Source organism: Pteropus alecto, unplaced genomic scaffold, assembly GCF_000325575.1.
Source record: "Pteropus alecto unplaced genomic scaffold, ASM32557v1 scaffold281, whole genome shotgun sequence".
Taxonomy (NCBI): Eukaryota; Metazoa; Chordata; class Mammalia; order Chiroptera; family Pteropodidae; genus Pteropus; species Pteropus alecto.
This window is the reverse complement of record NW_006431909.1, coordinates 73,646-100,793: the sequence shown is the minus strand read 5'-3', so window position 1 is coordinate 100,793 and position 27,148 is coordinate 73,646. Positions and strand designations below refer to the sequence as shown.

The 27,148-nt window shown below is 43.6% G+C and overlaps 2 protein-coding genes across 2 annotated transcripts in view; both read left to right on the top strand.

Moving 5' to 3' along the window:
- ZSCAN4 (zinc finger and SCAN domain containing 4) overlaps positions 1–909 on the top strand; it is a 1,993-nt gene extending 1,084 nt beyond the window's left edge. The window contains exons 3-4 of the mRNA XM_006905977.2: positions 1–72; positions 164–909. The exon at positions 1–72 is cut by the window's left edge and continues 2 nt beyond it. Coding sequence (XP_006906039.2) covers positions 1–72; positions 164–909 — 818 coding nt within the window. The remainder of the gene's footprint in view (positions 73–163) is intronic.
- Positions 910–4,365: 3,456 nt separating this feature from the next.
- Positions 4,366–26,479, top strand: LOC102889042 (zinc finger protein 551). Its single transcript, XM_006905928.3, is given in 4 exon segments — positions 4,366–4,581; positions 7,482–7,605; positions 8,884–10,800; positions 22,488–26,479. Coding segments are annotated over 4 exon segments (3,123 nt in total). The 5' UTR covers positions 4,366–4,548; the 3' UTR covers positions 23,537–26,479.
- Positions 26,480–27,148: the final 669 nt, after the last annotated feature.

Genomic DNA, 27,148 nt, shown 5'->3' with positions numbered 1-27,148 from the left:
GAACCTCGACAGCAGCAAACATGAAGATACCCTCCTGGACTCCCCAAGATACTTCCCTGGAAACAGAACAAAGTGAGTGAGGGGAGCCCAGGTAACAGAGGGATGTTCTGTGTGGAACCCTTTTGGGGTACAATTTCACTGAGTCACTTCTTTATTTTCACAGGAGATGAAGATAAAGAAAATGATGGCAGTATTTCTTTGGAAACGTGTCAAGTAAATGACAGTACTACTAGTCAAGGCCATCAAATACCTTCCCTACTTGTCATCCAGGAAGAGAGCTGTCCCAGGCCTGAAGAGGGACATGTTTCTGTGGAGAATTTGCTCAACTCTAGAAGAGCAGGTCTAAGCACCTCCAGGTCCCAGGAGGGGTCCCTGAAAGGACCACCTTATCAAGATGTCCTGATGGAGGTGGGACCAGTGTTTCTCTCCAGGCCAGATCAGGTCACTCCTGAGCCTGTTCCTACCCATCAGAGCAATGTGGGAAACTCCACATATGGGGAACACCAAGAAAGATTCCACAGAGCACAAAAGTCATACCAATGTGACAAGTGTCCCAAGATCTTTAGGTATTTCTCTCGGTTGAAAATCCACCAGAGAAGACACAATAATGAGAGGACATTTATTTGTGCTAAGTGTAACAAAGGCTTCTTCCAGGCCTCAGATCTACACGTTCATCAGAAGATTCACACAGGAGAAAGGCCTTTCAGGTGTGGCACATGTGAAATGTCATTCAGCCACAGAACAAATCTTGTGGCTCATGAGAGAATTCACACTGGAGAGAAGCCCTATGTGTGTTCCTTGTGCCAGAGAAGCTACCGCCAATCATCTACCTACCACCGCCACCTGAGGACACACCAGAGACTTGCCTTCAGATGTGTTTCCTCCGCACCAGAAGCTTCCTCGATGTAACGTATAAAAATGTATCTGCGAGTATGCGTTATTTCCATGGTACTTCTGTTTATGATTTATACTTCTCTTTATAATTTATAATATCCTGATTATATTGTCCACTTATTGTCTCCTTCACTAAAATGGAAGTTCAAGGAAGACAGGGGATTTCTCAGTTTTGTTCACCAAAGTATCTGAGGTGCCTAGAAAGGGGCTGACACATTTCAAATGACCAATAAAATCTGTTGAATAAATGAAAAGTGTAATGTCAGTGTTTATCTCTTAAAATCTAGGAATATGCCCCACATGAGAAGGCAATGACACCCAACCCCAGGACACAAACACCCACTCATGTGGTCCAGTGAGGCTTTCCCTGCCAGCTATCCTGTCCTCTGTCCACACTCTTTATTTCAGTGCAGCCACAGACACCTAAATATGTGGGGAGGGGAGGAAGAAACCTGGGAAATGGGACTTAGCCCATGAAAAGAGACTGTTATAGTTAAATGATATAATCATTTCTTTAATTCACTGGACATATTAAAAGTTAAACTGGATATGAATATCACTGGTGATGGGAAGTTGCAGAAAATTATTAAAACAGATACCAGAAAAATCAAATATTTTTCATTCATTTCTTCCAGAGATGGCAGGTAGGGGGAGGAAGGGGAGCTTATTCGCAGAACCAGTTTGAAAAAAGCAGTTTGGAGAAAAAGAGGATTCTGGGCAATGCTGAGGCAAAGGCATGTATGCTGCTTATTTGGAATCCATTTGTGAGCTGGTTTCCACTAGGAAATTAGGGCTCAATCTCACTGAAAGTAGGTGACATGTAGATATGGCTTGAACCATGGAAGGGGGCAATCTACAGTGTAATTGTGACATTTCTGTGATTCCCTCACTGCATCCATAGAAGGGAGAACTATTGGGCTGCAGATAAGGTTCCACTGTGTGGAGAAGCGTGTTTACCTGTCCTCTTTCCTATCTCTAGGGATTTTGCTATAGTGAATATTCTGGCACATGCTTCTTGGTACAAGGGGAAAATCTCTTTCAAAAGACCTCTGAGACAAGTTGCAAAATAATAGGGAATATAAGTTATGCATATTTTCTCCAGTTCCTGGCACAGATCTCCAAAAACCTTATAATTTTCTGAGTGATGAGAGCACTAGGCACATCTTTTGTTGTAAGAGTTGGTTTTTGACTTTGGTTTCTGACGCAGAGTTCCTAAGTCCTTTAGAATTTCCCATGTGAGTGTCTTTTGTTTCAACCCTTCGTGGGCTCCTGGATGGCTACAGGATGGGTGCTGGTCCTCAGAAAGACCAAGCCATGATTAGAAGTTTAAAACTTTCAGCCCCACACCCATCTTCTGGGAAGAGGAGAGGGTCTAGAAATTGAATTAACAATTGATTATGTTTTTGTAACCACAAAGTTCAAAGAGCTTGGTGAACACATTTGTGTATCAGGAGAGTGGTAAACCCCAACTCCACAGGGTACTGTATTCAACTCTCATTGTAATTCAGAAAGCCATTTAATGTTCTGATTTTCAGTAACATGAGCCCTGCAGCTACAGAAATCAGAGCTTTTAGGGCTATCATGGAAACCTTCTGTTTCTTATATTGGGACTTGAGCTGAGAGATAGTGATCTTCAACTTACCATTTTCTCTCTGTAAGCAGAAATGTGAAGTCAAAAGAATCCTTCCCTGAACACAGTCCTTGTAGTCACATTCACTGTCTTAATACTCACTGCAGCACTTACTTGGTCTCAAGGCATGTACTGCAGTTGCTACTTCATCATAATCACTTCCAGGTAATAGATCAATTATGATGCCAATGCATACCATAGATCACTAGCACCCAATTTCCCATTGGCTAGGTGTTTAGCACTTCATTCAAGCCCAAGGACATGGTTGAACCAATATTCAAATCTCATCCTTATGTGTTTATCTATTAGGAGTACTACTGCCAGAACCAGCTCCTTATCAGTTAGGGTCCAATCAGGAGAAAGAAATTTCATAGTAGTGTGAATAGAGAAAGTTTAATAAAAGTTATTAACTAAAACATTGGAGTAGTGAGGAATTGCTAGTTATAAGTAAAGACAACTCTTAAACCACTGGGATGACACTATATATATATGTATATATACATACACAAACATATACACACATATATACACATATAATCTCAAAAACGATTTAAAATGGCAATACAAAATAGTAGAAAAATTTGTGAATATTTGACTGAAGGACTTGCATATAAATCATAGAAATCAATAAGAAAAGGACAAAAAATAAAATAGGCAACATATTTGAACAGACTCTTCATTAAGGAATGTGTATCAATGGTCAGTAGAAAAGTTGTTTGACATTAGTCCTTACGAGATACTAAGTTAAAACTACAATGAGAAACCATTACAAATCCACTAGGATGAAACCGATTAAAAAGAATCACAATGCCAAGATTGGGCTCAGCCTAATTCAGACTTCAATGTCTCCTGATGAAAATTATCTGAGGTCTTAACTCTTTTCACCCTCCACTGATGTTTCCTTACAGCTTTATCTTTGAATAATTACATAATCATTATTAATGGCTTTCTGTAATTTGCATTTCGGTACCTTCTTTTCTGAGATATCATCAATTCCTCACGAACGACAACAGTCCCAGCAATCACTGAAGGAGATGAGATGATGAGGTTTGGATGCCCCCTGTGAACATGTGCTCTGCCTGAGAACACTGGTCACTATCACATACCAAAACACAATCTAATAAGTTGCTCTCCGTTTGAGATAGATGTCAGATTCCCAGAGGAATTGACTATATCTTAGGATATTGAGTAGAGAATACTGAATGGATAAACGATGTTCTATGGAGTGGATACCATAACTGAGTATACAAGCAGGAGAGCTGTTTTCTCTGGGAACCAGAGGCAGAGATAACTCCTTGTCCTCTTACTTCATGGCGGCCTTCCTTACCTTCCAAGTCATGGCCCAGACTGAACGTAGAGTTATAAAATCGACTAACGCTTCTGACTACATGCATTTAAATAGCAAGAACGTGTTTATTATATTTCTGTTAACAGAGGATGCATTTTGTGTCTGAATGAGAATAGCTCCATTTGGCTTAGGGAATAATTGAAACAATATTTTTAGCCTCAAGTAGCATTCTGAGCTTTATGGAATCTGAAATAATGTCTCCAAATAAGTGATCAGTTGCAGACAACACTCCCCAGAAACCTACCAACCGCCCCTGAAAGATAAATTCGTCATTTCCTAGCGCCGCTGGTGGTGCCTCGACATCTTTATTGATGAGGTCAATGAACGGGACACTTACGTCACCAGTACAGCAGCAGAAACTTCATTACCTAGAGGGCAATGCGCCTAAAGGTGGCGGGGTTGAGCCTATGAAAGCCCAGGACAGCGGTATTTCCGTGCGGGTCAGGGCGGGACTTCCGGCATCGTCCACGTGGCGGTCATTTTGGCCAATCCCGGCAGTTCACTGAGTTAGAGGATTCCCAGCCCAGGGCTGCGGTCTAGAAAGTGCCAGGGGGAATCGTCTCCGCTGCACAGAGGCGGGTCCGAGTCTTGGAGGCGGCTTACCGCGGGGTGTCCCGCTACAGGCCGAGATTGGGGCTTCCGTGCCACGCAGACTGCGCTTCGTCCATAGAGTCCGATGGCGGCGGTCGCGCCGAGGATCCTGGCTGAGGTGAGTTTGTGTTCTCCCGTCCTCACCGTCCTCAGCCCCCCGAACTCTAAAGCCCCGTATGCGGGCGCTGCTCCCGTTCTGCAGCCCAGGCCTCGGCGCTCGTGGCCGACATCCGGTCTGACGGGATGTGGAAGAGGGTCACAGGCAGAAAGGCCGGCCGTGTGAAGACGTCGGGGTGCGACTCACTGGGAGCATTGGGGGAACCCTAGGCCCTTTTTAGTGTCCACAAGGAACGGGGACTGTGAGGGGAAGTTTGCCCGAGGAGTTTCACTTTCGTTCTCAGGACGCTGGGAGCCATGGAGGGTTGTGAACAAAAAAGGAACCTGAGTTAGCGTTCCAAAAGTTTTCAAAAGCTGCTCAGAAGAAGAAAAGACTCGAAGAGGGACGATAATAGGGAGAGGAAGGTGATGTCCTGTAAAAGGTTACGTAACTGGCGAGAGCCTGCAGTGAATACTGAGGCCCAGAGGTAATGCAGTTATCTCAGGGTCACCTGGCTTCCGGGCTGGGCAAGAGTATTTAGCGGCCTGAGCCCATGGATCCTGGCGGTGCATATAGATTCCTGTAACTGCAGAATCGCTTAGGGGTCCTGGTTTGTGGTGCTTATTTCAGAGCCTCACTGATCCTCACCCCACCCTCACGGTCTCTGGGATAGTGGTGTCCTGGGACTGTTCAGCCACTCCTCCAGCCCTTGGACCTGAGGGACTTAGAACAGACACCAAGCTCAGGGGCCTAAGTCCAGGTCTAGGGTTGTATAGAGTGGTTCCTGTTTTTGGCAACCAGTAGAATGAGATATGGAAGATCCTCCTAGGCATGGGTACCAGAAGGTGCAGAAGCTTGGAGGGGAGGCTGAACTGGTTCTGGGACCTGCAGGAATCCTTTCTTCTGAATGGGAACTAGGAGCAGTGGGACAGGAGGCAGATCTAGAACAGCTTTGAGAAGTGGATGTCGATTGAGGTGATGGAAGCAGTGGGAGATCTGGAGCAATGGAGACAAGTGAGCCGACTCAGGTCTCAGAATCCCTGTGGCTGCAGCATGGGAACAGTATGAGTATGGAGGTGGTAGAAGGACCAAGGAGGAGGCTACTGCGATAGTCTGAATGAGTATGATGGTAACTGGACCAGGATTGTGACCGTGGAGGTGGGAGAAACAGTCAGATTCTGGATCAGTGTTTTAGGTATGGCTGCCTGGATTTTCTAATTTTGAGGTTGAGAGAGTTAGGAGTAAAGGATGACTCGAAGGTTTGCTATTAGCAGCTGGAAGATGAACAAAGTCCATAGGAAGAGTAATTTTCATTTGGGATATCAGGAGTTTTATTTTTGGCATGTTAAAGTATGAGATGTTTCAGAGAGCAGTTCATGGGTGTCTAGAACTCTGAGGAGGAGTGCAGGATGGAGACTTTCCAGAAGGTAGTGAAGAGTATGTGACCAGGGAAGAGCTGTCGTTATTTTAATTTAGGGAATGCCGGTCAGAATGATAATGGTAATGGTAGACTAGGAGGAAGAGGGCGGGCCCCAGAACTGAGTTTCTTGTTTGGGCCCCTTGTGGGAAATGGGTGTCACAACACAGGTTAGAGAGAAGTGGTCGTGTAGAGGGTGGGGGAGAGAATATGGTTTGACAAATGGCCAAGGCCTTCAAGGATGAGTGGACACGAGACAGATGTGGAGGCATAGAAGTAATTCGCACAAGATGAAACTGGAGCTTGTTCTTATTCACAGGATTTCGTTGTGACCTTTGGTGTGGCCTGGGTTGTCCCGCCAGGCTGGTGGATTAGCTTAGGGGCATAAGTGGTCATCTTGAAGACTCACTGAGCATGGGGTAGAGGGGCACCGTAGCTGGGCCTTAAATGAGGGTTAGGTGGAGAGAGTAAGGCTGTGACTGGTAAAGGGGCATCAAATGCAGTACAGTGAAGGGCTGTGGGTATCTAAAATCTGATATTGGTCTCAGTAGGTGAGGTTGAAGCAAGGAACAGTCAGGGAGGGAGGCTTTCATAGCAGGACTCAAGGCCACCACTGTTAGTGGGGAGTATCAGAGTCTGGGGTAGTACTTGATCCTGTTTGAATTTGCCAGGCATCTTCTGGATCACATATGCTGAGTAATGAATGGCTAGACCAAAGAGATGACTATGGTGTAGGGCAGGAGCAGACTAGAGCTGTGGGAGTGCATTGTGAGAGGGAGAGGTTTGGGATAGTGAGTGATGTTTGGGAGAGGGAGTGTGAAATCATGCCCCCGTGCCCTGATATTGACCTAAGAGTGAGGGGTGAGCCCATGTTTGGTGGTATCTGGAAAAAACTATACCGGGAACTCCAGGGGAATTGCCTGAAAAGGGGTTGTTGTGGTCCCGCATGCCAGGTCCAGAGCTTAGATGCCATTTATCTGCCCACCTGCCTGTTATGGAGAGCTGACATAGTGATCAATAGAACCACAATGAGACAGTGGACATCAGTGCCACCCAGGCTTAGAAATCTCCACTGGCTTGGGGAAGGGAGGAGGATAAGCAGGGGATAGATTAAGGATGTGGTGAAATTAGACTTTTAGGAAAGAGGCTGATCATGGAATGAACTGTCTCCATCATGGCAGGGCTGTGTTACCTTTGAAATTGTGCTTCTGGGAATGTAGCTGTGTGAGAGAAGTGTGGTTCAAAGAATTATGCGCATGTGAAGAGGGTAATGTAAACTGATGGCATCAGGGCCCTGGAGTTGGGGTTGTAAGGGTGAAGGGTGATGCTATGTTTTTTATGTTTTTTGTGTCTTGGAGGGACAGTCTGGGGGACCTCAGTATTGTCTGGCAAGACCAGTATCAGATCAGTTAACTTTCCTTTCTGGCCAATTTTTCTCCCCAACCTATGTTTGATACCCACAAACAGAAGCTGATCATGGAATGAATTGTCCCCATTATAACAGGGTATGAACTTTGAGGACGTGGCCATTGACTTCTCTCAGGAGGAGTGGGGGCTCCTTGATGAGGCTCAGAGACTCCTATACTACGATGTGATGCTGGAGAACTTTGCACTTGTGGCATCTGTGGGTAAGACCCTCACATCTCTCCTAGTGTCCTGAGGTGATGTCCTGCCTTCACTTTTTTCTCCACAGGTAGCTATCTTTCTCATGGGCTCTGCTAATTTCCTCCACTTTCTTGTCATATGTGCTGGGGGTACCAGTGCTGAGCTTTGTGGAGCACTCTGAACAATGGACTCCCCAAGCGTCTCTAACACTTGTTGCCTCAAAAAGTTCAGGGAAGTGTCTGGGAGTCAAGAGTCCTTCAGACAGTTTAATGGATCCCACCTTGCTTGCCCTCTCCGTGGTAAGGTGGCTATGTCCAGATCCATAACGTCCAGTTCTGTCCCCTTCCTCTAGGTAACAGGTCTTCATGACTGCTGTGCCAGTCATGGTCATTACTTATATGACCCATGGGCTGTTCTTGTAAGATCCTCCTTCAATTGTTTTCAGTTTCTTCCCTGAATACTATTGTATACTGATTTTTTTCTGGGCCAGTGCTGGCTGCTCACCTAGTTTGTCTTTCATTAAGATTCCCATCATTCAGGTACCGAGTAATTGTACAATTGAGGGTGCAGGAAGAACCCTGGTTGTTTTGCAGGGTGGACATAGCAATATGGTCTCAGAGGAGGCCTGACCCTGGTGAGTGGCAACTGGAGGAGAGCATGACATAAGGGCTGTGTTCAAATTATAACAGGAAACTGCTGCGTGTCCAATAATGTTTTTGTGCAAGTACCACTGACCACACCTCATTTCTACCTTTTCTTCCCCATACTTGACACTCGGCTGACTTGTCATTTAATCTGTGACTTCCTGGCTCCTTTCACCTTTGTGATCTTCATGCATCACCTGTTCTTCTGCACTGCTTCCTCTACAGTAGTCTCTAACATTGATCTGTGCATATGTTTTGAGGTGTGCACATATCTTTAAATTGTTCTTGAACACCGGATGCTTCAGTTCATATTGAATTTTACTGGGAAAAGACACGACTAACCTTCCGCACAACTTGCCCACGTCACCAGCAGACAACATTCCTCTGAAGCCTGTTGGTAGAAGAATGGATTGGAGATCCTTCCTCTCTTCCATGTGGTGCATGCCATCTTTGTCCTTTCTCTGGTGAGGTCTCCCCTAATCTGTGATCTTCCAAGGCCTAGTGCTGTACAGAGCCCCTTCCTCAACCTGCTTTAGGCCCCTTGTTTTCAGAACAGTCCCATGGACACAACATATTGTGTCTGACACACCTTTGTAATGGGACTTCTCCCTCTCACTGAAGTAAGCAGCCATTTCCTCAGCATTTTTCTGCTTTCAGGTTGTTGGCATAAGACGGAAGATGAGGAGGTCCCTTCTGAGCAGAGTGAATCGGTAGGAGAGGCACGAGTCAGGGCTTCTAAGACAGCTCCAACCATCCAGAAGACCCATCCCTGTGAGATGTGTGTCCCAATCTTGAAAGATATTTTGCACCAAGCTGAGCACCAAACAATATACTCTTTGCAGAAACCATACTTGGGTGGCAGATGTGTGAGATACTTCTGTTTCAGTGCAAACCTTCACCAGCACCAGAGGCATGCCAGTGTAGAGAAGTCCTGGAAAAGAGATATGGATGGGGCCTCATTTGCGACCAGCTGCAGCTTCTACATGTCAGGGGAGCCTTTCATCTGTAGGGAGGATGGGGAGGACTTCCCAGCTACCTCAGGCTTTATCCAGCACCAGGCCACTCCTAACAGTGAGGAGCCACACAGTGGCAGTGAGAGTGGGCAGGCCTTTCACAGTGGAAAAACTCTTTACAAGTGGAGTGAATGTGAAAAAGCTGTTAGCCACAACCACAAATGTATTCACCGTCAGAGTGTCTGCTCTGGAGAAGGACTTTATGAGGGTAGCACATGTGGGAAAGCCTTCAGCTGCAACTGCAGATGTGTTCAATACCAGAAAACACATATTGGAAAAAGACCATATAAATGTGGTGAATGTGGGAAATTCTTTAGCCAAATTTATAGCCTTATTAAACACCAGAGAATTCACAGTGGTACCAAACCTTACAGATGCAGAGAATGTGGAAAATTATTTATCCATAACTTCAATCTTATAAAACATCGGAGAATTCACACTGAAGAAAAGATTTACAAATGCAACGAATGCGGAAAAATCTTTATACAGAAATCTGGACTCATTCACCACCGAAGACAGCACACTGGAGGAATGCATTATGAGTGTGGGGACTGTGGGAAATCCTTTAGCTATAAATCCAACCTCATCGAACACCAGAGAGTTCATACTAGAGAAAGGCCTTATGAGTGTGGGGAATGTAGGAAGTCCTTTAGACAAAGCTCCAGCCTTTTCCGACACCAGAGAGTTCACACTGGAGAAAAGCCTTATGAGTGCAGCGAATGTGGAAAAACCTTTAGACAAATCTTTAACCTTATTCGACATGAGAGAGTTCACACTGGAGAAATGCCTCATGAGTGTAGTGATTGTGGGAAATCCTTTAGCTGCAAATCTGAACTCATTCAGCACCAGAGAATTCACAGTGGAGAAAGGCCTTATGAATGCAACGAATGTGGGAAGTCTTTTAGACAGTTCTCTAACCTCATTCGACACCGGAGTGTTCACACTGGAGAAAGGCCGTACGAGTGCAGTGTTTGTGGGAAATGCTTTAGCCGCAAATTTATCCTCATTCAACATCAGAGAGTTCACACTGGAGAAAGACCTTATGAGTGCGGTGAATGTGGAAAGTCCTTTACACGCAAATCTGACCTCATTCAACACCAGAGAATTCATACTGGCACAAGACCTTATGAGTGCAGTGAATGTGGGAAGTCCTTTAGACAGCGCTCTGGACTTATTCAACACCGTCGAGTTCATTCTGGAGAAAAGCCTTATGAGTGTGGTGAATGCAGGAAATCCTTTAGCCAAAGTGCTAGCCTCATTCAACACCAGAGAGTTCATACAGGAGAGAAGCCTTATGAGTGTAGTGAATGTGGGAAGTCCTTTAGCCAAAGCTCTAGCCTCATTCAACACCAGAGAGGTCACACTGGTGAAAGGCCTTATGAGTGCAATGAATGTGGGAAACCCTTTACCCACAAATCTGATCTCATTCAACACCAGAGAGTTCATACTGGAGAGAGACCTTATGTGTGTAGTGAATGTGGAAAACCTTTTAGCCGCAAATCTAATCTCCTTAGACACCAGAGAGTTCACACTGGAGAAAAGCCTTAAATGTGCTGAGAATGTTTTCTTTTCTCATTCAGTATAACAACACTGGAGGAGACACTCTGTAAGAGCCATTTACCTGAATTTAAACCTCTTGTGCCAGTATGCACTGTGCTAGATTCCTCATAAGTTTCAAGTACATGTGAGGTTTTAAGGAACTGCACTGCAGTTTCTAACCTGCCCCGTGCTATTACCAGATTTATGTCACCGCCAGTTTCTGTGGCTGAAGCCATTTCACCTCTCGCACCTGACTTACCTTGCACAATGCATTAGTCACAATCTCAAATGCTCTGGGAAGCTGACCTTTGTTCTCCCTTTTGAAATTATGAATACCCTGAGCCCTTGGCAGAATCCTCATTCCTTTCTCTCTGACTTTAGGGAATGGACCTGCCCCAGTTTTGGTCCAGACGACCCATCCTCAGCTAAAAAGGACTACCTCCTTCAGGGACATTGTTCTCACATTATACTTGTGATGAATTTTTTCCACGTTCTAATTCACCAACCTGGAAACTTCTCTGGTTTATGATATTTTTGTAAAGGTCTTTGTTTTTATACCTTTAATTTTGGCAGTTCTAGTCACTGCACAGGGTGATTTGAAAGAAGAATTGTGATCTGTCAGCATATAGAGGTGAACAGATTTTTGTGAGGATCCCAAACTTTCTGTGCTTCGAAATGGACAGGATAGTGGGAGAAAATCACTCATTGTCCAATATTGATTTATTTTGCATTGCCGTCCAAGGCCTTGAAAGAAAGACTGCACAGCTTTGTGGTCCTAATTTTCAGGCTTGTGCCATGATTATTTTGGGAGGTCAGAGATCACCTTAAAGAGGAGAACTTTGTTGTGCTATGAACACTGAATTTTATTTCTTGTTCATAGTACGTGTTACATAATTCTCAGCAACATTGAGGGGACCTCCTCCCCAAGCCCTGCAAAAGAGCCATGTGCCATGATGTACAAAATTTCATAGGTTAGTGTCGTTTGTTTTAAGACTATAAGAGTCAGGCGGAACTATAATTGGGACAGAAACACTGGATTGATAGGGAGTGCAAGAGACTGCAGTAAATTAGATGGGATGTGCCTCTTCTGAAAGTTTATCCACAAGTGTTTCTGTGACTGGCTGGTGTGCTCAGTGTGTACGGAAATTCTCAGGACCTCCATAGCTACATCCTATAGCTGAGGTCATTGGCATGGAAAATAATCTAAAGGTTTCGTGGATTCCCATAGCCTCTGAGGTGTTCACCTCAAGGCCATTGCTCTAGAGGCAAGAAAACAAGACTAGAAGGATGATTCTGTATCCAGTGATGTGTCTTTTGTGAACCAGTCAGCATTCCTATTGATTCAGATGGCAACAGTCATTTTTTGCCAGTATTTGCTGCCACTGAGGCAAGGCTGCCCCTCCCAGGGCACAGAGAGAGAGATGATATATAGGGTTGCCACCTAATTTTCTAAGAAAAAGGGGTCATCTAGGTATTTATTTGGAAACACTTTTTAAAGCTTTATTCAGGTATATGTATAATTGACATGCAACAGAGTGTACTTATCTAACGTATACAATTTGGTAAGTTTTGACATAGGGATAAAGCTATGAAACCATCACACTCATGAAAATCAACTTATCTTGTCATCTATATAGTTCCTTCGTACCCTTTTATAATCTCCCTGCCTCTCCCAGCACTCCAGGCATCATTTATTTACCTTCCTTTACAAGAGCTAGGTTCCTATAATTTTAAGTAGGCATCATAAAGTCTCTACTCTTTTTAAAAATACTGGTTTCCTTCATGCTGCACAATTATTTTGAGATTCAAGAATAATGCTCACATGAATGGTTCATTTTTTTTTTTTTTTTAATCCTGGATAGTATTCAGTTCTGTGAATAACCAGTTTGTAATCCATTCATCTATTAATGGTTTGGGTTATTTCCAGGTTTGGGGTATTGCAAATAAAGCTGCTATGAATATTTGCATTTAGTTCTTTATATGGATATGTTTTATTTCTTAGACTATTATAGGGTAGGTGAATGTTTTCCGGTTTAAGAAATGCTGAACTATGGGCTGTTCCTTTTTGCCTTTCTACCAACAGTATGTGATAATTCCAGTTCCTCTACAACCCTGACAACACTTGGTATGGTTAATCTTTTTCAATGTTAGACCTGGAAATAAGTATGTAGTGGTAACTCACTTTGGTTTTAATTCTATTTCCTTAAGAATTTATGATGTTGAGCTTTTTTCCCCATGCATTAATTTACCCTCTCTTTATTTTCTTTGGTAAAATGCTCAAACTCTTTTGCCTATTTTCTTTTTACAAGTTTATTATTTTAATCAGTAGGAAGACAGTGCAACAATAAAGATGAATGTTGATTTTTCACTCATTCTTCAGCGAATGACTTCGTTGCCATATGAAACAGTTGTTTTTGAATGAGGGAAGGAAATTTTCTTTCTTCAAATTTTTGTCTTAAGTACAATTTAAAGCCTACTTCCACCATACACTTATAAGTTTAATCTGCATTGTTAACATATTCTCTACCACTTTCTTTAAGCCTAAACATTCACTCATACATTAAATTGAAACTAGGTTTATAATCTTTGTCAATTTTCCTGGTGTAAATATTCCCATTGTGCTCAATTTCAAACTGCCAAGAAAACGATGTCACTGAACATGGATTCTAGTAGCATACCATTATATTTTATTTGCAGTATATTGATATAGAGCCAACAAATAACCTCAAGAACATCAATTTAAAAAACAAAACAAAACAGTATAATGATTGAGAAGTGTCAAGTTTTAAACATTTTTGAAAAACAGTTTGATGTAAGTGTAATTGATTTAAAATGCACATTTTGATGTTTCCCATACATGCTTGCATCCCAGAAACCAAATATCCTGCCTTTTTTAATGCATCTTTCTCAGCATATAAAATCACTAATACAAAGACATATTCTGTTTATAATGGCTATTTTCAAATGTATCCATAAACGGAAAAGACTGTTAGGAAGCTCCATGAATCCTATCCCAGTTTTCCATTATTCATCGTCACAGTGGTTCCTGTATCCCCATGCACGTTAGTGGTTTTTGTTTTTTGTTTTTGTTTTTTGTTTTTTTATAATCCCACCTAAGTCAATGCATAACCTTTTCATAATACATTTCTAAAATGTAAGGACTCATAATTCTGGTAATTTGAATACACAAGAATTTTTTTAAGATATGCTATGTCTGTACTGATTTTATTATTTAAGGCAGATTGCAATTAGGGTACAAAGTAGATTTGTATGGCTTTTCTTAGGTGTGTCTTTCAAGTTTATTCACATGTGCTGTTTACCTCTTTTTGATATTCACTGAAAAATTAAGGTGTTAATGATTTGTATGGTCAGATCAATATTTCTTGTGTAATTTTAAATTCCGAGTTACTCCTGAATAATCCCAATATGTATAAACTATACTTCCTAATATTTAACATAATTAGACTTCTCTAACTTCTATTTGTCAGATAAATAAAACATTAACCTTTTAAAGTTACACCTTTAGCAATTCACAAAATCCAATTACTGTATTTTAAAAATTATAAACCTTAAAAGAGGAAGCTAAAATCCCAGATTAAAAACTTTAATCTGCCTTTCTCAATGTCTACGCGTGTCAAATCATCACAACATACATATAAATATTTTACAAGTTTGTCAATTATACTTCAAAGCTTAAAAAAAAAGATTTAAATTATACACACATAGTCGTGATCTGAACCAACATTTAGAAATAGAACAATGGAAGAGAATCTTATTCATCCCATGGAACAAAATACATAATATAGTTATTACTTTACTTGCCCCTAAAGAGAATACACTTCATAGTTGTAAAAGATTAGTTGTTGAGAGTTGTTTTGGGGGAATGATCAGTAATACCTTATCAGTGGTCAGATATTGATAAGAGCCCATCGCACATTGCTCTTCATAGTTCCAACTCTATTAACTAATTCAACCTTTTTGGCTTCATTGTGAAGGATAGCCATTGTTTTTTTTAAATTCTTTTCAAGACCAAAAGGTGGTCCTTACCAAGCTGGTGATAGGGACTTAGTGTAGTAGGTGTATCCCTTGTGATATTTTGCCATGTCTACATATAGTAGGGCAGTCTAGTATTGGGGGTGAAATCCATAGCCATAGGGATCTTCCAGTCAAAAGGTATAATGTGTCATTGTATCAATAATAAACAGAAAAACTCACTTCCTAATCATTTCACTACATTTCATTAATTTCTACGTTCTTGAGGTTATTTGTGGCTACTGAATCAGTATGGTGGAAACAATGTATTGATGGGCTACCAACAACTCTTTCCAACTTCACGTTTAGTGATGTCATATTGGCCCTTTTAAATTGACCACAGTAAGAGCATATATGCAGGGAAATTGGCCAAAACTGCAAAACATGGCTTGATTTATTGTATTGTTGCATATCTAAACTTCAGAAAAAGGGCCCCCATAGTCATCTACCAGCCCCCAATAACTTTACTACTATAACCTGAAGATTACCCCTAAGTGTGACCACAATTTACTCATCTGAGTCCATACAGTAGCCACCACATTTTAGATGCCTCCATCTTGAACCCTCCCTAGATTTCCAGACCTATGTGTCCAACTGCCCACCTCATACCTCCACTCAGTGATCTCAGAAACTCAGACTCTTAACATGGCCAAAACAAAGCTCCTTATCCCACCCTACCCCCCAGTGAATATTACTGCTACTATGTTCTTCCCCATCTTAGATAATGGAGCTTCCGTCACTGCAGCTACTAAGACTGACCACCCTGGGGCCATCCCTGAATCCTGTTTCACTCTCTCTCCCTCCACATTAGAAAATCTAGTTGCCCCTTTTTAAAACATGCATCCAGGATCCAACCACTTTTTCTGAACTACTATCCTGGTCTATTCAATCCTGGTTCTCATCTGGACTTTGGCAGTAGTCTGCAGCCTGATCATCCTTGCTTCTCTTTCAATCCCACAGTCTGTTCTCAACTCTGCAGCCTGATGGAGTCTGGTGAGACCTTGTTAAAATCACTCCTCTGATTCAAATATCTCCCCATTACCTACAGAATAGACCCCCAATTTCTCAGTCATTCCAGTCCTCACTCCTTTCTCCTTGCTCTTTGTTTCCACCTAAAAGAAAGGAGACCTGTGGTTTCTTGAGTACTCCCAACTCAGGTATACCTCTGAGCATCTGCACATCGTGGTTCCAGTTCCTGGAAGAACCCTCCATACTTGTTTACATTGGTTGCCAGAAATGGGAATACCTGTATATAAAGCTTGACATGGACTTAACACCCTTGGCTTGGAATTTCTCCCGGATCTCCAGACCCAAGACTGAGAGAATGACAAGAGCCCAGGACACCACAATCCAGAGAATATTTAGGTGGGAGTCAGAGCAAGTGAGGGGCTGACCTGTGTAGGTTCTGAAGTGCTTTCGCAGCTACGGAAACCTGTATGAAGAGGCTAGCATTACAGGAATGAGTCCATGTGGGGTTCAAGGGGCTCATGCCTCCATGTACCTTTCCTTGGCCACTGATTGTCTAACTAACTCCTGTGCCTCAATGCTCAGTGTCCTTTTTTACCAGCTGTATCACTTAAAGATTCAAGATATTAAATGGATAAAAGTATTGCTCAATAAATTGGACAGAATAATTGACTATACAGGCAAGAGAGATGTTTTCTTTGGGAACCACAGACAGACCTGTTATACTAAAATTATTCAGATCTTGCTAAAACTATGAGGCAAGCTTTATTAGGGACCATTGCCACAGGTGTAAGGACAATGGAGTTTTCAGTAAGGAAGAGAGTAGATTCAACTCCAGAATTTCTTTTTTTTTTTAAGTTGGAATTTATAGCCAAGGAGCAAGGTGGAGATTCCTAAACTAACTTAAAGAGACTTTGAGAAAGCAGGCCAGAGTGATCAGATATCACCTGTGTACTGGTGAGGGATGAGGAAATTTGATCAGACATCATTGGTGGTCAGGTAGATATTGAGGATGGGAAATTCTTGCCAAACTAACTTAGCGGGATTATTACTCTTGAGGACAGAGGCCCCGAGGACCGGGCTTAGTTTAGAGGAGCCAGACTGAAATTCAGCCAAGAAGAAACTCTGTCACATCCATCTTCGTACTCCAACAGCATTCCTCTATCTTTCTTGGCATGACAGTCTAGAGTATTTTCTCTCTTGCCCCTGACCAAACATACATAGACTGACACACTGATGTTATGATGTGGAGTGCATGCATTTGCATTAAAATAAGATGTTTATTAGCTTCTACTAACGGGACATACTTTGAGTCTTAATGACTCCATGGAATGATATGTTGATTTGGAATTGTAGCCTTTGGGAGCATCAAATACATGTTTGATCCTGGAAGTACGCTGAGCTTCATCGTGTCTGAAATAAAGTCTCCAAAACTTGGGTTATCAGTTGCAGAGAGCGCTTCGCAGAAATATGAGTACGATCTCTTTTAAGAGGGGAATATACCATTTACCAGCGCCCCTCGGCCTGAGCCGCGCCTTTTAAGCCAGAAGGCTTTCCTTAACGGTAGTCTGTGGCTAGGGGACTACATTGCCCAGAATGCACAGTTGAGCGGCAGCACCACTATCCAATGAGAGATTGGAAAAGAGTAGGTTCCGCGTGTGGCCCATCCCGAGGGCCGGGACTTCTGGCTTCCTTCTCATGGCGGCCATGTTGGCTACTCTGGGTTTTGTTCACCCGCTGCCACCTCAGGGTCGCTGGATAGAGACTGAATTGACGAGACCAGAGAAGACGCGAGAGGAGTCGTGGTCCCCGCCTCACAGGCGCGGGTGTGAGGCTCTGCGACACAGCCCAGATAACCTCCGCCAGTCTGCTCCTAGAGTCCGATGGCGGCGGCCTCGCCGAAAGGCCCGGCTGAGGTGAGTGCGTGTCCCCGGGGCTTCACCGCCCTCAGTCTCCGAACCCTAAACCTGCGTGCGGGCGCCGCTCACGTCCTGCAGCCCAGGTCCCGGCGTCCGGGCCGGTAAGGCGTGGCGGGTGACATCTAGGGTGACGAAATGTGGGAGAGGGTCACAGGCGGAGGGGCGCCTGGTTAGAGGTGATACAATGCACAAAGGCCCAGAGGTTAAACAGCCAGCGCCAGTCCTGGCCGGACAGGGGCGCCGGGAGGCCTGAGCCCCCTGAACCCTTCAGTGGTGTCGTTCTTCCAAGACTTGACTCTTTGCATATTCACATGGCTGCAGAAGTGCTGCTGGAACCACCGGGAAGGGGAGGACGTCCCAGCCCCTCACCCACACGTTTTCTGGTATGTGGTATATTCGGGTCCTTAAGCGCCATTTCCCCCGGGTTGGGGTCTGGAGACCCTGGAGAAACCCCAAGCCCAGGGTCTGAAGTCCAGGATCTGAAGTCCATGGCAAGGGTTAGATGAAGGTTTTCCCATTTTTGTCAGTCGATGTAAACAGGTGTGGAAGGTTAGTCCAGGGACAGGTAGCAGGGTGTGCACATGCATGAAGTAAAACTGAGCCGAAAGTGTTCAGGAAGCTACAGGTCTCGCCTTTTCTTGTGGTAACAAAGGGCAGCCGGGCAAGAGTCAGGGTTGGAATGACGGCCTGGGAAACTGCATGTCTGTTCTGGCGCTAATGAAAGATTTGGGTCAGAGGAGGGACGTGATACCACCGAGGTTCTAACTGGCTCTATCTGGCGGTAGTATGATTATAGATGGTGGGATTGAGGGATGAGGGAGGAAGATGAGGGTGGAGGCTACCGCCATAATTCAGTGGAGGGTTAATTGATCGGAGTGGTGGCCTAGGAGATGTGATTGGATTCTGGGTGTGTTGTTTAAATGGCAGCTCTTATTTTTCAGTGTGATCAGTGAGGGAGTGAAGCAGAAGACTTAGGGATATTCCTGGGTTTTTCTTCTTTGCAGCTGAGAGAATAGAAGCTCCATCAACTGAGATGAGGCAGGCGGTAGTAGGAGTAATATTCATGGGAGGTGTCTGGATCTTCTGAGATTCTTTGCAGAGCTCTAAGTGGAAGCATTAAGCGAGCAGCTAACTGCACAGGTCTGGAAATCTGGAAAAGGGTTAAGGATGGAGACGTGGAAAATGTCAACGCTACTGTGTGGGCCAGGGTGAATGAGTTGTCAGTCACGTTTAGGAGGAGCATCTTTCTGGTTATGGTGGTAAAGCTGTTAGGGTGCCAGGAAGCAGGATGGGCTTAGGGGCTCTCTTGCTTGGATACCTGGGTGATGGTTTTGGACTTCAAACAAAGGTGAGGGAGGTCAATGGCCACGGAGGACGAGTGTCTCAGGTGCAAAATAGTGTGGTGGGTGGCCCGGGTTTCCAGTGGAAGAGTAGACATGAGATGGGTGCAGAAGCTTAGGAGTGATTGAGGCAACATGATACTCATGATATTCACTACTCTGAGAACTCCACCAGGATTTTGTGAGGACTTTGTTGGGGACTAGGGTGTGTCATTCAGCCTGGAGAATCAGGTTATCTGTGACCTGCAGCTGTGGTCACCTGTGTGAGTCACTCAGCCTAGGGTGGGCCACCAGTGAACCGTATCTTTAAAGGAGGATTAAATAGAGAAAGGTTGTGACTGCTGAAGGGACAGACACGAAGTGCAGCACAAGCTGACAAGGACATTGGGTATCTGAGATCCACATATGGTTCTGTGTTATTAAGTCTGAAGCCAGGAATGGAGCCAGGCATGGAGGCCTTTGTAGAAGGATTTGGGGCTGCCACTGGAAACACTGGTAGGTCTAGGGTAAAATTGGATGCTGTTGTCCAGTTGTATTAAGGCCCAACATTAAAGTCCAGGATTATGTACTGCCTTTACATGTGATGAAAGCTGGAGGGACTCAAATGGCCTGAGTGCAAGTTCTCCTCCCCACTTTTCTTCCACTGATAAGGTCTCCTCGTCAAACAACCTTCTCATCAATGGGACCAGATACAGTTTCTGCTTCCCTCTATATGGATTTGTTTCCTACCAACCCAGAGTTATTCAGACAAGCCAATCATATTATTTCACGGGAACCAGGAGGTACCCCACCCTCTTGATCCTATAAAGCTTGCATCCTACAGCTACTGGTTGTTCACTTTTTTTGAGAGTGCAGCCTCCACATTGCCCTTATAGGTGTCCTCCTCCCAGGTTGTGAATCTGTGATTGATAAACTGCTGTTCATCTCCTCTGGAAAAGGTCAGGTGTCATGTGTTTGGCTATCCCTATAACACTAAGATGGGAATCCCACCCTTACTAATGGGGTAAAGAGGAGGTGATGAAAATACAAGTAACATGTGGGAAGGCCAGGGAGATTCCTTTAGTAGTGACCCTAGGCACATGGCTATGGGATCTACAGAATTATGTGTTCTTGGAGAGAGGGAGTATGCCTGATGACTCCAGGGCCCTGGTATCGAGACTTACATGGCTTTGACCACACCACACCAGTGGACTAGCCTGGCACGAGTAGGTGGAGCCTTCTATACCAGGTCCACAACTCAGATATCTGCTTGTCCACTTTCTCTTCTTGCTGATGGCTGAACCCTGTGATCATTGAACTTTATGAGGAGACAATGGTGCCAATGGCACCAGGGCCTGGTTTGCCCTTTGAGTTGGGGAGATTGGGAGGAGGATGGGCATAGGGTAGATGTGGCGGGAGAGATTATGGGTTCTCGGGAGAGGAGCTTTTTGTGGTTTCATCTGTCCCCATAATGCCAGGGCAGGGTGACCTTTGAGGACGTGACTGTTTACTTCTCCTCGGAGGAATGGGATCTCCTTGATGAGGCTCAGAGACGCCTGCACCAGGATGTGATGCTGGAGAACTTGGCACTTATAACCAACTTGGGTAAGGTCTTCCAACTCACCCCTGTGCTGTGAACTAGTCTCTGCCCTTCCCTTGTTTCCCAGGAGCAGGTCTGTCCTCACAGCAGGACCCTGGGCTCCGCTTCCTTCCCCAGTTCCCTGGTTAGGTCCCATGGTTGGTTGGGCTGAGGTGTGTGCACTGTCCTCTCCTTCCTTGAGCAGCCCCAACCCCTGCTGTCATGAAGATTTGCAGAGAAAGAATCAGGGTCTGGAGTCTTCCAGTGAACCTGAAGGACACCACCTTACTTGCCTTCTCCTTGACCAGGTGACTTTGTCCACATCCAAGGCACCTGTGTGCCCAGGTTCTGCTTCCTTCTAGCTGACATTTCCTCATGCTTGTCTGTGCCAGAAATTGCTATCACTGATATGGTTACTTCTTAAATAGACTGTAGGCTGTTCTTACAGGACCCTTTTCCAAAGTTCTCTGTGTAAATATTTTGTTTTCTTTCCTGTGGGCTCTCATGTGCTGAGTTGTTATGGGATAGTGCTGGCTGCTCATCTGTCCTGCCTTTCCCTTAGTACTTGTCTCATCAAGGTGCTATGCATCTGCTCATTGAGGGAGTCGTGTTGAGTTGGAAAGCAGTGATTTACAGGATATACATGAATCTGGCCACAGCAAGACGGGCTCTGAAGGAGCCTGGCCCTGAAGAGTGGCACCTGAACGAGGGCATGATGTCAGTGCTGCGTTCAAATCATACCAGAAACCTATTCTGTTTGAGTAATATTTTGATGCCAGTCGCCACACTTCATTTCTGTGTTTCCTTTCCCTTTCTTGACAGTTTGCCAAATTATCAACTCTACCACTTGTAACTTCTACTCTGACTTCCAGCCTGGGGTTAACCTCACATCTGAACTCTGTGTCTCACCTGTTTGCTCGGTGCTCCATCTGCAGTGCTTTCCATGTCTCACCTGTTTTGCCATCACTACATCTGCAGTGCTTTCTGCATCAGCCCCAGTGTATTGTTTTTGAGGTGTGCACATAGTCTGCAATAGTCCTTGAACATCAGCTGCCTGTCACAGTTGTATCTTCTGGGGTCTTGACACACCCTTCTACACTGAACTCGTGTCACCAACAGACAAGTTCCTTCAAAAAGTTGTTAGTGGAGAAATGAATCATGGACCTTGTCTTTCCTCTCTGTGTCACACTGTACAGTGGTGTCTTTTACCTCATGAGGCCTTTCCCATTTTGTGCTCTTGATAGCCCAGTACTGCTGTGCAGCCCCATCCTCCACCTGAAACAACTCCTTGGTCCCGCACACAATCACATGGACTGATCCTTGGATTCATTAGACACACACTTGCGCGGTAGCTGCCTCCTCTCACCAAAGGCAGCATGATTTCACCAGCATTTCTTGCTTTCAGGTAGTTGGCATGGGGCCCAGGATGAGGAGGCACTTTCTGAGCAGAGCATTTCTGTACAAGGAGTGTCACAGGTCAGGACTTCCAAGGCTGGCGTGTGTCCTCAGAAGGCCTATCCCTATGAGATGTATAGTGTGGACTTGAGAGACATTTTGCACTTGACTGAGCACCAGGGAACACATCATGGGCAGAAACTGTACAAGATTGGAGCATATGAAAAACAGTTGTATTTCAGTGCAGAACATCAGCATCAGAAGCAGCACATTGGAGAGAAACTCTTCAGAAGTAACATGGGCAAAGCCTCATTCATGAAGGACTGCAAATTCTGTGTGTCAGGGATGCCCTTATCCTGTGGGGAGGGCGTGAGGGACTTCCTGGCCAGCTCAGGAGTTCTCCAGCATCAGGCCACACACACCAGGGAGAAGTCAATCAGGAAAACTGAGTGTGGGACAGCCTTTCGCAGTGGGGAAACTCATCACAGCTCTGGAGAAGGCACAAAAGACTTCAGTTATGAACGCATACTTGTTCAGCACCAGAGAGCCCTCACTAGAGAAAAATGCTACATGTGCAGTGAATGTGGAAAATCTTACAGCAAAAGCTACAGCCTTAATGACCATTGGAGAGTTCACACTGGGGAAAAGCCCTATGAGTGTGGAGAATGTGGGAAGTCCTTTAGGCAAAGCTCTAGCCTCATTCAACACCGGAGAGTTCACACTGGAGCAAGGCCTCACGAATGTGACGAATGTGGAAAATTATTTAGCAACAAGTCCAACCTTATTAAGCATCGCAGAATTCACACTGGAGAAAGGCCATATGAGTGTAGTGAATGTGGGAAATCCTTTAGTGAAAGCTCTGCACTCCTTCAACACCGAAGTGTTCACACTGGAGAAAGGCCTTACGAGTGCAGTGAATGTGGGAAATTCTTTACCTACCACTCCAGTCTCATAAAACACCAGAGAGTTCACTCTGGGTCAAGGCCCTATGCATGCACTGAATGTGGAAAGTCCTTTACTCAAAACTCCAGCCTCATTGAACACCGTAGAGTTCATAGTGGAGAAAGACCTTATAAGTGCAGTGAATGTGCAAAATCTTTTAGTCAAAGCTCTGCACTTCTTCAACATCGGAGAGTTCACACTGGAGAAAGGCCTTATGAATGCAGCGAATGTGGGAAATTCTTTACTTACAGCTCCAGTCTCTTAAAACACCAGAGAGTTCACACTGGATCAAGGCCCTATGAGTGTAGTGAATGTGGGAAATCTTTTACTCAGAACTCCAGCCTCATCAAACACCAGCGAGTTCACACTGGAGAAAGGCCTTATGAATGCAGCGAATGTGGGAAATCTTTTAGCCACAGCTCTAGCCTCATTAAACACCAGAGAGTTCACACTGGATGAAGGCCTTATGAGTGCAGCGTGGATGATTCTTTATCCATAGCTCCAACATCAGTGACCACTAGGGTGTTCAGAGTGGAGAAGGGCTTTATGAGTATTGGAGTGTGGGAAATTATTTACCTTCGACTCCAGGCTCTTAAAACATCATAACGTCACATTGGATGAAGGCCTTATGACAGGCTGATGTGGGAAATAGTTTACCAAGGTCTAGCCTCATTAAACTCAAGAGAATTCCAATAGAGATAGGCCTTATTAGTGCAGTGAATGTGAGAAGGCCTTTAGCTGAAGAAATTAACTTCACTGGCTAGCACAGAGCTGCCTTAACTGCGCAGCTGTGTTTCTTTGTTCAGTGCAACAATACTGGAGGAGATCCCTTACAAAGATGCCTTTTGCTCTTATTGCATCTCATACATCTGAACATCCACATAAATTTCAGGTATGTGGGAACTGCATCGTACTTTTTAACGTGCCCAGGGCCATTGCCAGATTTATGTCGCTGCCAGTTCTATAGCAGCCATTTCAACTCGACCTGATTGGTGATCTCAGTGGGCAACATTTACTCATCCCATAACGTTCAGGGACGTAAACTTCAGTGTTCTCCCATTTGTGGGACGATCCATGAGTAGCTTCTTTGATGAGTTAGGGCATGGACCTTACCCAGTTTGGTCTAGAAGATTCTGTTAGACATTTGAAAAGATGGAATATATTTTTAAGGGATATTGTTGGTCTCACATGAGTCCTGTGATGGCATTTTTCAGTTTCCAAGTCACTAGCCCAGGGACTGTGCCTCCTGTTGCCCTTGTTTGTACAACAATAAAGGTTTTATGGTTTAAGCCACCATTAATCTTGGGGGTTCTATTCACTGTATGGGGTGACTTGAAATTAACTGGGTTTGCTAGCATGAAGGAGTGAACAGGTTTGGTTGGGATCCCAAACTTTATGTACCTCAGAGGGTACAGTGATGGCACAATATACCTCTTCGGTTTTGGCCTAGTTTGCATTGCATTGCCTTTAAGGAAAGATTGCAGAGCAGCTTTGTAGTCCTAATTTGTAGCTTGGATGCCATGGTATTTTGTAGATTCAGAGTTCAACCTGAGGAGGGGGTTGTTGTGACAACCTTCAGTGCTTCTGAGAGCAACATGAACTTGTGGAGACATTGCATCATGCTCAGCACTGGTGAGGGACCGCCTGCCCCCCAGGTCCTACAGTGGAGCCATGGGCTCTGATGTTCTGAAGTCTATAGGGTAACATTTGATAGCTTTAAGATTATAGGGACCTAAGGAATGATCATTGTTACAGAAACACTGGATTAATAGGAAGTAGTGAAGACTGACACAAACTGGTTGGCCTGTGCCTCTTTTAAAGGGGCATCCACAGTATTCCAGTCACAATGGCTGTGAAGGATGAGCAGGTTCAGAAATTCTCAGGCCCTCCACAACTGTATGTCTGTGGCTGAGGGCCCTGTTAGAAAATAAACTAAATGTTTTGTGGATTCCTGTGGCCCCTCTGGGCTGGCCATTGCTGTGCAGGAAAATGACAGAAGGGGAAGCTCAGCCCAGCAATGTGGTCTTTGTGACCCAGCTTATGTTCTTGTTGAAGAAATTGGAAACCACTTTCATTCTCACCTGTTTTTTCTGCCACTTGAGGCAGTGCCCCCCGCTCTCGTGAGGAGAGAGAATATGGCCATTATGGTTGCCAAACCGGATTTTCTAAAAAGTAGGAAATCCAGACTTTAATGTGAACCATATTTTTAAGTTTTAATGAGGTATAAATGACATGCAATAACCTGTCCATATTTAAACCATACAATTTTGTAAGTTTTGACATCCATATAAATCCATGAAACCATCAATCATAATAATAAATCCATCACCCCCATATTTACCTTGTGTCCTTTGATAATCTCTGACCTCTGGGCAGCCATTGATTTGTTTTTTGTTATAATAGATTAATTTGAATTTCTACCATTTTATATGATTGAAATTATAAACTGTTCAATCTTTTCCTTGGATTCCCTTATGTGACATTTTGAAAGTCATCAAAGGTGCTTATATGAGTAGTTCATTCTTTTTTTGTCATTTGGAAGTATATTACATCAATGTACCACGATTCATCTGCTTATGGGTATTGTTTCCAATTTCAGCCATTGCAAATACAACTGCTACAGAAGAAATTGTACACAATTCTCCATACTGATGTTTCCTTTCTCTTAAGACCTTGAAGTGCAGTCAATACCTGAATCAGAATGTAGGTAAATATGTAACTAAGAAATACCAAATTAAAAGGATTATTCTTTTTGTGTTCCTACCAGCAGTGTATGTGAGTTCCAGTTTTCCCATAGCCTTGCTAATAGTGAATATGGCTTTTACAATTTTGACCCTTTTAGTAAATATGTAGCAGTATCTCACTCTGGTTTTAGTTGCATTTCCTCAACATTTTGCGATGTTGAGCCTAGCTAGTATACAAGAAATATGGGAGAAGGGTAAGTGTGTTAAACAGTATAAAGAATCAACAAGCCAAATCTAGATTGTGGCAAATTCTAATGGACAGCAGTGTTAGCAACTTCATCAAGGGAATAAGAATTAAGTGATAATGGTACATATAGGTTAAAAGACTTTGCATTGATTGCAATCAATCTGCATTAAATAATGAATACAACTAACAAAATTCAGCACTTACAGCAACTTATCATAATTTTAAATATTTTTATGTTCCAAAGTTACTGTAGTTGCATAAGAACCTTTACATTTTAGAAACACATTCTGAAGGAGTTATGTGTGAAATGACATGTCTGGGATTATAAAGAAACCACTAAAGGCATGGGATACATGAAACAAGAATGGTATAAGATGACAAATAATGACAGAATAATGACTTCCTGATAGTCTTTTCCATGTTTAGATATATTTGAAAATAGCTCTTACAAAAGGTAGCATATATTCTGTTATGAGTAATTTTATAATGGTGAGAAGGAAAAATTTAAAAGGGCAGGAATAAACTTTTAGTTTTAATAGTATGTAAACATCAAAATGTATATTTTAAATATGAGCAGTTTAAGTCCATTATGCCTGAATTAAACTGTCTAAAAACCAATGTTCAAAATTTGTCAGTTCCTCATTTTTCCCCCATTTTAATAGATTTAATTTGTGTGTGTGTTGGGGGGTGGGGCATTTTCCATTTTATTTGAACTGATATACAAAAATCTTACAAAAGATTTGAGGGCCCTTTGTAGCCTTAAAATAAAAACAACTAATATCAACTATAGAAAGCTGGAATTGGAAAAAGCCTTTCATGTCACAAGGCCCATTTTCCTTCTTTTGCAGGTAAGTAAATTAGGGCCTAGAAAGGGGAAATAACTTGCACAACTAGTTAGCAGGATTGGAAGTAAAATCCAGGCTTTCTAACCCTCAGTCAAAAATTAAGAGGAAGGTAGAGATTTCCTCTATTCACCCTGCTCCCACACAGGCTCACCTTCCAACATATCAACATTCCCCTCACCCCACCCCCTGAGTGGTACATCTGTTAAAACTGATGAACCTGCATTGACACATCATGATAACTCAGTCCATTGTTCATATTAGGGTTCACTATTGGTGATGTACATTCTGAGTTTGAACAAATGTGTAATGATATGTATCTGCCTTTAGAGTATCACATAGAATTTCTTCACTGCTTTGAAATTCTTCTGTATTCTGTCCATCCCTCCCTTGTCCTTGCCTTACCTGGGAGAACCAGTGATATTTTTACTGTCTCCATAGTTTT